The following is a 13,077-nucleotide window of genomic DNA, read 5'->3' as shown; positions in this document are numbered from 1 at the left end:
CAAAGTAATCACACACAAAGCGTGGTATATCACATCGTTGTCCAAAATGTTCACAGTGGGAAACGATAAGCCATCTAGTACTGTTATGGCTCAGCAGAAGAAAAACAATACCTGAAGACGTAACATCTGAATTGAAACTCGCGGAATCGCAGTGCGTGCTCGCGTCTAGCAACTTCTAACAACATTGAAGAAGTTATGTACTGCATAACTTACAGGTTCGAGACGACAGGCTCATCGATGGCGTTTCTGTCATATCTTCTGGCGAAACACCAGGACATTCAGGACCGACTCAGAGAAGATGTCCTTGCCGTCCTCAAGAGAGACGTAGGTCAATTTATGAACTATCTCTCCACAATTTTTTTCTATTCGCTCGTCATTCACAGTAAAAACGTGTTTTTTCAGGGTGCCTTCACGTACGACAACGTCTTTGGCATAAAATACCTGGACCAGATTATATCAGAATCTCTGCGCTTTTATTCGCCAGTCGTAGGGTGAGTCATTCTATGTAATTTTAATAGTTCTTTTCATTCAGAGCCGACAATCATTCGGGGTAATTGCCTGGATTATTCATGGAACGTGCAAACATTTATATCAAAAGTGGGGAAAGGATAACACCGTTCCTATCACATCATAGAATTTGTTTTCAGGTGCACTTCCACGTGTGTGAGTGTGTGTGCGTATGTGTCTCTGTGTGCTACAGGGTCTCAATGGTAAACACTGTTTCACGTTTTAAACACTCGGCTAAAGACAGACATTTAGTATCACCACCTTCTTCCAGTTTCTTTTTTTTTCAAATATTATTACGAGATTTCATGCGTGGTGGCACCAGGGGAGTAAATGTAAAATTGAAACATGTCCGCTAAGACAACATAATAATCTACGAATAGCCAACGAAATTGATCTGTTCATCACGTTCACACACTCTACCTACTGTAGTTCCCATGACGATAGTACTGTAATAAATATTTCCGAGGTTTCGCGTGCCAAAAGCTATATATAATATTCTGGGGTTCAGAAAAAACGGGGCTCTTCAAATTTTGACCTCCTAATTTGTTTTGACGTGCATGGTGCCACAGAGTAAATTTTCCTCTACCATTTCTTGTCTATCTAAAATTCCATCGCCACGTCTTGGGTGGAACCCTCAACTTACTGGTCAGCCGCCAAGCAGCATAAGCGTTAGACCAACATGACGGCCCACAGATTTACCTAATTTGGACTTCAAATTTTAGTAGTTTCGTTGCTACTTTCCTCACCGTCAAAAGCTCAAAACAATGTATTCTCAAGTTCTCATGTCACAATGAACTACCATGCAATGACATGACCGATGCCACTACCATTGCTGTCACCTTTCGCTTTGTGACGTTGATTGAATTACTTACGCTGATTCTGTGCTTGGCAGGTTCACGACAAGAAGATGCGCTCGTGAATACGTGCACAAGGATATGAAAATACCCGCTGGAACAAGCATCGTTATCCCCACCCACCACCTGAATCATGACCCGAATTTCTGGGAGAAACCCGAAGTCTTCGATCCCGAAAGGTTTTTCCCTTTTCTCTTACCATGTAAATTACCATAAAGGCAGCCACTCAATGCGTCACACGTAGTCAAATTTACAAAGGTTGTCTGTTTGCCATAATTCGTAGCCATTCGAGTGCTTCCTTCGATTGTATGTCCAATGCCACAATTATTCTGCAATGAACGGCCCACATGCCAGACTTCCCTTCGCAATACATCGTTTACATGAACATATTTATGTCCACGTTGAACACATAGTATAGGATTAACACGTCATTTTGGAGGTATCTACTCATGGCTGTTGATCACGAACGCTCAATAAATTAATTGTCCACGAAGAAGACTTCTAAGAAATTTTTTGCCTCTTGCAGCAGATGCTCATCTAAAGTCACGGCACGGTCCTACTAAGTATCGTAATGTGAGAGGTTTTCTGAAAAATTTAAATTTTTTTTGCGTGCCAGAACCTATGTAGATGGAGCAGGCGGGGTCGCTTAAATCTCGACTCCTCCAGAGAAATCCAGTTGAAAAAAGCCGAACAAATTATTGGCCCATTCTTTCACGAATAGTTTTATAACGTAAAAAGATACAACAACGTGTTTCTTGTATCGCTTAGCGATGTTATGCTACTTTTATATCTACAGCGCGGGTATTCATGGAGTTGTACAAAATATACTCTCGGTACTGATTGGTTGTCTACTGGCTGAGATTTATTATCCACTGCAAAAGACATATATGGCCAATTCCAAAATATAGCTGTGTGACGAACATTGTACCGCTGTCTCTTATGTTTCCGCCATTTTTTTCTTTCTGTAAGGTATAAATGATAAAACATACTACACTGCTGCTGTCGCACTTAAAACATGCATAAATTGAAACAGGCAGCGACAATGGGGAGCCCTATTATTTCTGAATGTTTCAGTTTCTGTTTCAGCATGAAAGTGCTGCATTATGTCTACAAATATGTAATTCCTGCCAGTTACTCTTAACACCCACTGGTTATCTTGCTACATGCGCTGCCCCTGTCCATTTCTTTTTCACTTCGAGCAACCTGTCTTAAGCACACATTTGTTCCCTGCCCCACTTAACTCTCCCATGTAGCCTGGAGACCTGCAATGTTGCTGAGGTCCTGTTCCCGAAGAGATATCTTTACTGAATGCTACATTTCTCGAGGTATAGAAAGCAAATATTTATTCACAGCAATTCGTCCTTGTTCTGCGAACACTGTATGTTGCTTTTATACTTATTTTCTCGAAGGTTATTATTTTTTGCAGGTGTTTACCTACACTACGACTCGATTGGTATTCAGCTCTTTTCTATATATTGCTCCTAACACACTGTTCTTCACTGACTCATTATTTCGCTCTCTCCTTGTCTCTTAACGTGCATAGTTTTAAATGCGAAGCATTTCTTTGCGAACTACGGCTACTTTGAGCGTTTCAATCTATCTATCTATCTATCTATTTATCTATCTATCTATCGATCGATCAATCTATCGATCTGTCTATCTACCTATCTATCCGCCTACGACTTTTAGCTCTTCTGGCCGTGTCGATAATGGTATCGATACCAAACTTGATATGGTATAACATGACTGTATGAAGAACATACTTGACTAGTCACAACATGAAAATCATGGCATGTATGTCATGAATATCGTGATTTACATTTAATGGTCCTGCAGCTCTTGTGATGGTTTCGTTCACATGGCATGTTGCAAAACTGGTATGGTATGGCATGATTGCAAGCGACTGACCCTAACATGAAAATAAAGACATGCGTGTCATGTAACAACGTGCCTACATGCCATGCTCATGATGCGCTCGTGGCCGTTTCGCTAGCGTCATATATACCAAATTTGGTATTACGGTACGTGAATGGATGACGAAGGTATGTGATTGGTGCAAATATGATAATCATTACATGCGTGTCATGTAACATGACTACATACCGCGCTCATGATGCGCTGGAGGTCGTTCCGCTAGCGTCACTTTTACCAAATTTGGTATTACGGTACGTGAATGGATGACGAAGGTATGATACTGGTGTAGACAGGGTAAACATGAGATGCGTGTCATGTAACAGCATGACTACATGCTATGCTCATGATGCGTTTGCGGCCATTCTGCTAGCTTCATATGTACCAAACTTGGTATTACGCAATGCGAACGGACGACATAGGTAAATGACACATCCAAATATCATAATCATGTCATGCGTGTCATGCAACAACACGACTACATGCCACACACACATGATGCACTCGGGGCCGTTTCACTAGCTTCACATATGCCAAATTTGGTATTACGTGACGCCAATGGATGATGAAGATATGTGACTGGTGCAAACATGATAATCATGAGATGCGTGTCATGTGAGAACATGACTACATGTTACCATCAAGGAGCCAATACATTTCGACGTGACGTAATGCGCCGGCACGCCTGCGTTGCCATGCCAGGCGTCGGTCCTGCCATGTACTCGCAGGCGCCCGCCACGCTGCGTTGCTTTGACGCATGCGCGTTGCAGCGCGTTCAGCGTCCCTCCGTCACAAAAAACGGGAGACGCAGTGTTGTCGGAGTAACGCATCGGCACGAAAAGCAGCCTGTCACATTTCGTGCCGGTTTCCATCGGCCGCACCAACGGACGCTGGTCGCACCTGGCGCCAGAATATAGAGTGCTCGCGTTTCCCTAACGTAGCGTCGCTGTGCTCAGCGTGCGCGCGCGTCAACGCTACATTAGAGTACATCGGGCCCTTTATGATACACTCGCGGCCGTTTTGCTAGATTCCCACATACCAAATTTGGCGTTACGTGACGGCAATAAATGACAAAATCTATGACTGGTGCAAACATGATAATACTGACACGCGTGTCATGTGAGAACATGACAGCATACCACCCTCATAGCGTGCTCGCGGCCGCTTCACTAGCTCCACATAGACTACATTTGGTATCACGTGACGTGACTAGATGACGAAGGTAAACGACACATTCAAACATGCTATTCATGACACGGAAGTCATGTACGGCATCATTTACCTCCACCTCGATACGTTGTGCTGACATATCAACATTTCTCATTTGTGCTTCGCATATCATCGATTCCCACTGTACGTGGGATCTCCCACCTTTTCTTTCTGTGATTTGTTGCCTGGTCCTCGATCTGCGTGGAGCCAAAGAGAAGACAGGGCTCCACGAGAAGGCAAGTGTGCGAGGGGGAGGCAGAGCCTTGGGTCGGCCAATGAGTTCGCGGTGGTAATATTGCCGTAGCAAGCACACGGCTGGGTCAGTGTCATAATTATGTAGGATGTTTTTTTTTTTCTCGTCAGAAGACGTACTTAGGCTGATGATTATTCTATTCCAATCATCACCGACGTCAGTCCTCATAGTTTTATTGTTTCATTCGACCTGTGTTGCAGATTCAGCCCACAAAATAAAGGCCTTGTTGATCCCGTGGTGTACCAGCCTTTCGGTCAGGGCCCCCGCAACTGCGTCGGCATGAGATTCGCCCAGCTGGAGATGAAACTAACCATGGCGAAATTGCTGGCAAAATACAAACTTCTTCTCGGTGAACGTCACATTAAGGTTTGTGCGCTCTTTCCTCAATAATGTTTTCAGCATTTCAAAGAACCCCAAGAGTAGATTTCGTCTCCATCAATCATATTTCAAGTATGCATTCATACAGAAGCGAGACTTTTTAGCTTCGGTGATTTTATCTAACCAAACATTCATTTTGCCTATCACCCTTATTTGTTATTAGTGACGCAAGTTAACTTGAGGCGGTAAATGACCAAAACAATAATTTTGGCTATCACACTTAATAGTTATTAGCAACGCAAGTGAGTTTGAGGCAGCAAAATAGAGCTCCCTTATGTCTCCTATTGTGCACTTGCGGTGTTTCTAAATCACTAGCATGTTTACCCAGTTTTACATTCACCTATATTCAATTTAAACATGTTTGCATGAAGCCCCAGCAAGAAAGCATGGGCAACTGTGCAATTTTACTGTTGAATTTTTTTTCATCTCAGTGCCAATAGAAACTAATCATTACCAAATTTTCAAATATTTCCAATAGCGAAATTAATCGTTTTATTTTTCTGTTCTTTTTGTGGCTCTTTATTTTTGCACTGCAGTTTTGCAGGCATAACAAACGCCCTGACTTGAACATAGTGACTTAACAGCAAAAAACACGGCCCAGTGTCAGCAAGCATGCAGGACGAAGCACTGTTTTGTCACAGTGTTCAAAAACCTTCTAGGCTGCTGATGAATCCTAGTTTTCTTATTTAGCAGTGGAAACCCCAATTCTGTATATACTCTTTGAAAGCATTCAGGTACAGAGGAAACTTGGGCAGTCATCTACCCCAAAGTTACACAAAAAATACCATAATGCTAAAGGGCCAAGCCAGTGCTGGTGCTCTGCTTTCTTCTCGGGTGCCAAGGAGATTAGCTGCGTTAGAGGCAGGCTGAAGACGGAGACACTTAAGGCGGATGGCATCAATGCGCCTGAAGACATCAGCGTGAGATGTCCAATGATTTCTCCGTTTTAGTCTACGTATGTCATCTCCGAAAAACACAAGGCATGCTCAAGTGTCTACATTCATGTTTACTTCACTTCCCAACGTAAAATGTGTTAGGATCGAATCTTCTCCTTCAAAATTTCCTATTTCATTTTGCTCAGCACGTTTTCAAGAGGCACGCTGGATCGGGTGCATACGTGTTTTTTTTCTTAGTTCTTGCACATGCGTAGTTATATTTATGGAAGTATTTTATGCTTATCAGACTCAATTAAAAGTTGGGCGTCTTTCCTATCTGCACCCGCTTTCAACGACCTAGTTTCATTATCAAGTTTTCAGTCTTCCAAACCACGCAAGCGCTACACGACAACACAGGGCTGATGATTTAGTGTCAGTACATGGTGTTCTCATGTTTTTCTTGTCTTTTTCGTGCTACTTTTTTTTCCTACTGTCGTGAAGCAAATCGTACAACAGAATGTTTTGCTAAATCAGCCCATCGTTTATTATTTCAGGAAAAAGACTTACAGCTGGAGTCCACTTTCATACTCGCGATGCCTAAGGATGGCATCTGGCTCAAGATCGAAAAAGTTATCTAATAACGCTTTTTTTATCCAAAACTAACAGCATTATTTGACATTATTCTGCTACACGAGTGTTTTTCCAACATATTACTCAGTCTATGTATAATAAAACTCTGTGTGTCATAACATTTTGTAAGCTGTCAATCATACCGTCGACTCATGGGAGCATCTGCTTGCTCTGAATACAATAGCTGCGCACGTTCGTGAAATGCTCACTTTTTTTTAGATTGCACTTACGCTGTGAAGAAACGAGGCAAGGCATCACTGCTGTTGTTATTGTTATCCCCGATGACCTTAAGTCAACAAAATTGCACAGCGCGAGAAGACGAGTAGTTTCTGGGTAGCTATGGAAGGAAGACACAAGCACAAGACAAATCATTGACTTTTTCTCCATGTGTCTTTCTTTTGTAGTTACGCTATCACAACTCGTTTTCTTGCGCTGTGGAAATACGTTGATTCGAAATCATCACCAAGCCTAAGCATCCGTCTTATCGAGTGACCTGCTACTGTCATTTAATTCTTTAAGCAGCGTCACAAATCTGTGCAAGCATTTCACATAACTCCTCTGCATGGACCTAATGTCACTTATGTCACGGTAAGAAAACAAGAGAGACAGAGAGAAAGAGGAGTAAATTAAAATCAGCTAGTTTATCCAGATATGTGTTTCGTATTTTGGCAGCAGTTTTTTTTCTATGAGCATAGCTTTTCCAATTACAATGCGGCACATAACCGGTGACCTATAATTAATGATTTGTTGTGACAGCATCATGGCAAACTTCTCTGTTCTTTACCGACATTTTGTTTGTGTATTTACAATTGGTGAACTGTTGTGTTCAGTGAACTATAGCTTGTATAGAAGTCCAGGAACGAAGTGAGCTTGTGTGCATCCATGTGCCCATTTGTATAGTCTTGTCATCAGACACTGCTGGGCAACAATATTTTTAAATGTTTGTAGAGGATCAGTAACTTTGATGGTTCGGCTATTCGGTGATAGTTTATGTTTACTTATGAAGCAGCGCACGAAGGCAAGCACAGAAGGAATGAAAGGACACCGCCGCCCTCACGATCAGTTTATTTCGTGGAAAGGACATTATTTTTATACATGATAGCGTACCACGTGCTACAATGACGATCAGTCGCAGCATATTTTCCAGAAATCACACTTAACAATCGCCTAAACTAATCGATGCTTGGCTAAGGCTATCATCTTTGTGTGTGTGTGGGTGCGTGTGTGTGTGTGTGTGTGTGTGTGTGTGTGTGTGTGTGTGTGTTTGTGTGTGTGTGTGTGTGTGTTTGGTGGTGACACCTTATTTTAGGCATTTATTTTGAAAGCTGCTTACCCTGTAATTAATCTTAAAGTGTGTAAGGGGTGTGATGGAGTGCAAAAAAATATTCATGAATGGACAACTAAGTATTGCAGAGAGGGATAATAAATACCAGCACACAAACGTTGTCAGTGGCCAGTCACTATTCGCCACTTGCTCATGAAGCAGTTTGTTATTTTTTCTATTGAACGGTAGCAAACCCTTTTAGCAACTAGCATTGAAGGTCATGCCGCCAATGCCCTCAAATTTTGTTTTATGTGATCTTGAAGTGGCGAAGCCCACGAATCCTATACATATGCGTTATACGAGTGCCAGGTTGTGAGAGTCTACTGGTAATCGAAGGGGACCGCAAGCACGTCAGCCGGGCTGCTCGCGGCCCACGGGATACTCGAACCGTGGCTGAAGAGACGAAGGATGTACTGAAAACATATTCGTCGCTACTCCTATACATTACCGACGGGAGCGACGGGTGTGCCCTCCACCATGTCCAGAACCATACGAAAGCAGGAATCATGTATTCAGACTTCTCTAGAGCATCAGATACACTCATAGAACACTCATTCACCATCTGTACACAACGAAACACGTGTACATAGCTCGCTTTGCAGTGCACCGCATACCCCGGCGCACCTGTTCCTTGAATGCCAGTGTCATGCGAGCCGCATTAGGCAACCAGAGACAACTGACGCAGTACAAACGAGAGACGAGCACCTAAGCGAAACAATTGCACCATCTGCCGCTAAATATAACAATGTGCAGAAAGCAGCAGGCTTTAACATTTACACTGGCGGCGACGTTGACGTTGGGACTCATCGCGGCATTGCGCTGAAGATAAACCTGAGTGGGCGCAAAGCACGTAGCGATAGAACGATGTTTACTACTGAAACATGGCAATCGCTGCTAATGAGCAGTGAGAGACAGAACACTCCGATTGGGCACACACCCTCAGTTCGCTTTTAGTTAACGCTCATGCTGCAAAGTTTTAATTATTGCGGAATGAATCCATCAATTCGCGGGTGGTTTTATCGCTATGGTTTTATGGAAAATTCGACACTTTTTTGTGGATGCTACTGTCCTATAAAAGCATAGCGATAAAACCACCCGCGAATTAATCGAATCATTCCACATTAGGAAGTGCGGCGAAACAAGTGTTAGCCACCCCTTCATTGCCATTTCAGAGAAAAAACACTTATATGGTAAAAACTGCACTACTATCTTTTGGTTAATTCAGCCGCTTGTGTATATTTTTTTGTCTTTTCTGTTTGGGCACATGCGCCTTGATGATATTTTTACAATTTTTTGCGGAATAGCGTTAACTTTCTAGTTTTTTAGGCGAGAAAACTTGCATCATGTGACAATTTTTGTAAGCTATATATGTGTTGCACCTTCTATAAACTTTCGGTTGCGAGTGTGCGCTTGTGTTGTTTGTCTATGCTCCAGTCGATGTTACGTACTGCTCCCCACTTCTACCTTTCATAATGAACCGCAACCAACTAGCCCAAATTAGTGTTTCGCTTCCCGTACTAGCGCGGTTGAACCCGTGACGCAACCCGTGCGAAGCAACGCTGCGGCTTCACATCCCCTCAGGGTTCTCTTCGGGAAGATATCGCTACCTTTTCCTTTGTAGGCGAAAATGCTTGAGGCCCAATTACCTCGGTGCGCGTTAAGAAACTCCAGGTGGTTAAAATTTCCAGAGCCCTCCACTTCGGCGTCTCTCATAATCATATCGTGGTCTCACAACGTTACCGTGACCCCAGATATCATTAGGAAGTGTGCCTTGAAAGCATGTATAGTTTTGCAAAGAAGTTGATGGGAACCATGTGAAGAATATTCCGCAGGCTCCATTGTTTCAGGGGGGGGGGGGGGGGGGGGCTGCCTGCGCGCCATGGTGTAGGCCGTGCTGAACTTTGGCTCCATTGATTTTCGGCTGGAACCACGGGCAAGTTCACTGTACCTCCTCAAGACCAGCATCATTCGCTACGGCAACTCACTGGCAACACGTGGATACAAGCATAATTCAGGTGGGCCGGTTTTCAGCAACTTTACGGCTAATTGTCACCCGACTACGTTGGAGACGCCATTCAGCGAAACAGCGACGCCGATGCCTGGCAGCGTGAAACCAGCATTCCGAGGCGACATGGCTGCCTCTACGCTCACCCAGCGTAGATACGACCCACATTATATGGCGTGGGAGAAGATCACGCCTTCCGAAACGCCAAACACTGCTTCCTTACTGAGGTTTCGGAGCCTAAGGACTCCTGATGAAACAAGTTTCCAAGGTAGCGTCACTAATTATTCTCGAGCCGTCCTCCTCACTCTCTCGTTTGCTCCTCCTTTTTAGGGGCGAAGCTCCTTAAAGCCGAACCCGTTTGTCCCTTGTAGCCATTGTAGTGTGTAACAAGTATAACATTTTTACCTCCAAGGTGGCGCTGGTGAGAGATTTTTTCTGTGCCTCGTTGAACAATAAGAAATACTGCACAATGTGCATGCCAATGGCTGCTAATGGGGAATGAGATACAGGAGCATTCGGCTTTTAATTAACGCGCATGCTGCGATTCCTGTTAGCAGCCATTGGCATGTACATTGAGAACTATCTTACCAGAAATGGTTGCTTCGTCATACTCGCTGAGTGTAATCTCCTTAGTATTAGAAAAGTTTAGCGAGCGTTGAGCCGCGGTGCCATGAATTTAATGAAGTAGTATACACCATGAACTCGACGTGCCTAAAGGTGGGAAGTAGATACGAAGCGCAAGCCGTAAGAAAGTGTGTCTGTGCCAGCTCTCGTTTAGTCCTTGGAATGTCCGCTGGATGACGGTGCTTCTATGTGAAGAATATACGATGAAAACACGTGAGATGGCAGTACTTGGAGTGTTGAATAGATGGACGAACGAACAATCCGACAGATGCATGGATGGACGCATGAACGGACGCGGGGGGGGGGGGGGGGATGCATGTACGAACGCAGGGCGGACGCACGAACACACGCACGCATGGACGGGTGGATGGACGCATGGACGGTCACACAGATGGACGCATGGACGGACGGAAGCAAGAACGAATGGACGGACGAATGCTTCGCCCCACTCTCCATCATTCACTCCGTGGATATGCTGCCAATTTTTTCTGCCATCCGCATCTGTAACTGGTGCATTTCTTGCTCTTGATCTTGCAAATGGCTGAGGGTGTAGTTTATTGTTATGCAAAAGGTTCAAAACGAGTACGCATGCGCATATTGCTCTTGTCGGAGTCTCGCCATGACCGAGGACGAAACTTTAGCCAGGACATAAACTGAAGAGGAGGAGCGTTTAAGAGGGCGCCAAGTCGATATTGTTTCGCGGTGCGCGTTGATTCTACATCCACGTTTTTCAACTATGTTGCGTTGCCGGGAAATAACAGAAAACAGTTTTGCTCTCTTCAACTTACCTCGTGCTATCCTAGATGAAGCACACCGTGAAGTGTTGCTATGAAACTTTTCACGCGAATGCTTTCGTGCAATTCCGTCGACGTACGTCGACGTGGATCTGCGTAGTGAGTTAATTTGTCGGTTTTTATTGAAACGCCAAGAGCGCGTCTAATCCGCGTCTAGTGCATGTCTGTTGTTACAAATACTTCTGCCTATGCACGTATACACAGCAGCTGGAGTGTGTAATCACCGCACCTTCAGAAACATTTCACGCTTGACCAGTTGACCCGAACGTGGCATAAAGGAACCTAAACCCGCTGCTTCTGGACACCTCACCAGTAGAACTCTCACTTTTCAGGAAGTTCCGAGCATCGCACCGGAATCACCTGGCATCACGATTGTCCAAATGGGCACATTTAAACAAAAAACGTCATCACACTCTGTTGGTCAAGCGTTCGTACCAGTCTGCGCGTGGTTTTTTTTTGCTTGTGCACAAGCCGGCAGTAATCACTTTCACAATGTCACGTCTTCTGGTCACTGACAAGATCCAGCAAGAAGCGCGTTCACTGTGTCACAGCATGAACAAAACACATTCGGAGAAGTGGACTAGTCATAAGTGGACAAACTACGACGTACGACGCGACACGCCATGGCTAGTGGTGTAAAATATAGAACGGCACAACGTTGCCAGTTGAGTAACGCACATCCCACTTGCTCTTGTGTTGTACCGTTCACGTTATTTAAGGTAACCGTTTATTCTACGACACATTTTGTTCCATTTTTTATTTACATATATTCACCATAGCAACTCTACCCGAACATTTGCTTTCTGATGAAAGTTTCGAACTTTCTAGGAGGCGCTCCAGGAACATAGGCGAGGAGGAAAAAAAGGTGTTGCTATCTTAGAAACTTGTTTCATCTTGGACGTGCAAAATGCCTTTGATGGCCTGCCACACCCGGTAGTCGTGCACGCATTAGCAGCCCTGGGCGTGCACGGCTGCATGCTGTGCTTTGCGCAGGGCTTTCTGTCGGGCCGATTTTTCCGCGTGAGAGTCGGCCGCGCGCTCAGCTCTCCACAATCGGTATCGACAGGTCTTCCACAGGGTTCTGTACTGAGCCCCTTTTTATTCAACAACGCATTGGCGCGTCTGCCAGCTGTCATTTCTTATGGGCAGCGCTACCCAGTCCGATGCTCCATATACGCTGACGACGTCGCCTTGTGGAACTGAGGCCCTACCAGGAGTTTGAGAACTGTCCGATCTTGCCTAAAAAGTGCACTGAATACTGTAGTCAGCCATGTAACATCTGTAGGTCTGGCTCTCTGTCAGCCCAGAGGAAGACAATTCTTGTGCACCTTAGACAAAGAACACGCAGCAGAGTGGCCTGTCTAACTCTTGAGGGCACCACAATACCGTGGGAGAGTGCGGTGACCTATTCGGGCTTCGCAACAACCATCGGCTGTCCTGGTCCCCCGCAGTCAAAGAAGCCACATGCATGGTGAAGAATACCCAGAAGGCAGCGAAGGGCATCTTCCTCAGTGGCCCCGGCTTCTCACCATCCTGGGCTCTTCGTCTTCACATAGCAGCAGAAGCATCATGGCTGCTCTACGCATTGCCCGTGATAGCACTTCCTCGGCGGCTTTGGTGCACTTCGAGTGATGCATACGGGTTTCATCCACTGTGTGCTTGGCCTGCCGTGGTCCTCTCAAGTCGCAGCCACCCTGACAGAGGCGGGTGTCT

General features: G+C 44.8%; 1 protein-coding gene across 2 annotated transcripts in view; it reads left to right on the top strand.

Annotated features, from left to right (window-relative positions):
* The window catches only part of LOC119185251 (cytochrome P450 3A4), a 47,986-nt gene extending 41,250 nt beyond the window's left edge, over nucleotides 1-6,736 (top strand). For both annotated transcript variants that reach the window (XM_075869648.1, XM_075869647.1), the window contains 5 exons: nucleotides 216-324; nucleotides 403-491; nucleotides 1,400-1,540; nucleotides 4,935-5,100; nucleotides 6,542-6,736. In XM_075869648.1, the coding sequence (XP_075725763.1) occupies nucleotides 216-324; nucleotides 403-491; nucleotides 1,400-1,540; nucleotides 4,935-5,100; nucleotides 6,542-6,625 (589 nt within the window). In that variant the 3' untranslated portion in view covers nucleotides 6,626-6,736. The remainder of the gene's footprint in view (nucleotides 1-215; nucleotides 325-402; nucleotides 492-1,399; nucleotides 1,541-4,934; nucleotides 5,101-6,541) is intronic.
* The last annotated feature ends 6,341 nt before the right edge of the window (nucleotides 6,737-13,077 follow it).

This window comes from Rhipicephalus microplus, chromosome 7 (assembly GCF_043290135.1).
Source record: "Rhipicephalus microplus isolate Deutch F79 chromosome 7, USDA_Rmic, whole genome shotgun sequence".
NCBI classification, from domain to species: domain Eukaryota; kingdom Metazoa; phylum Arthropoda; class Arachnida; order Ixodida; family Ixodidae; genus Rhipicephalus; species Rhipicephalus microplus.
This window is presented reverse-complemented; position numbering and strand designations above follow the sequence as displayed.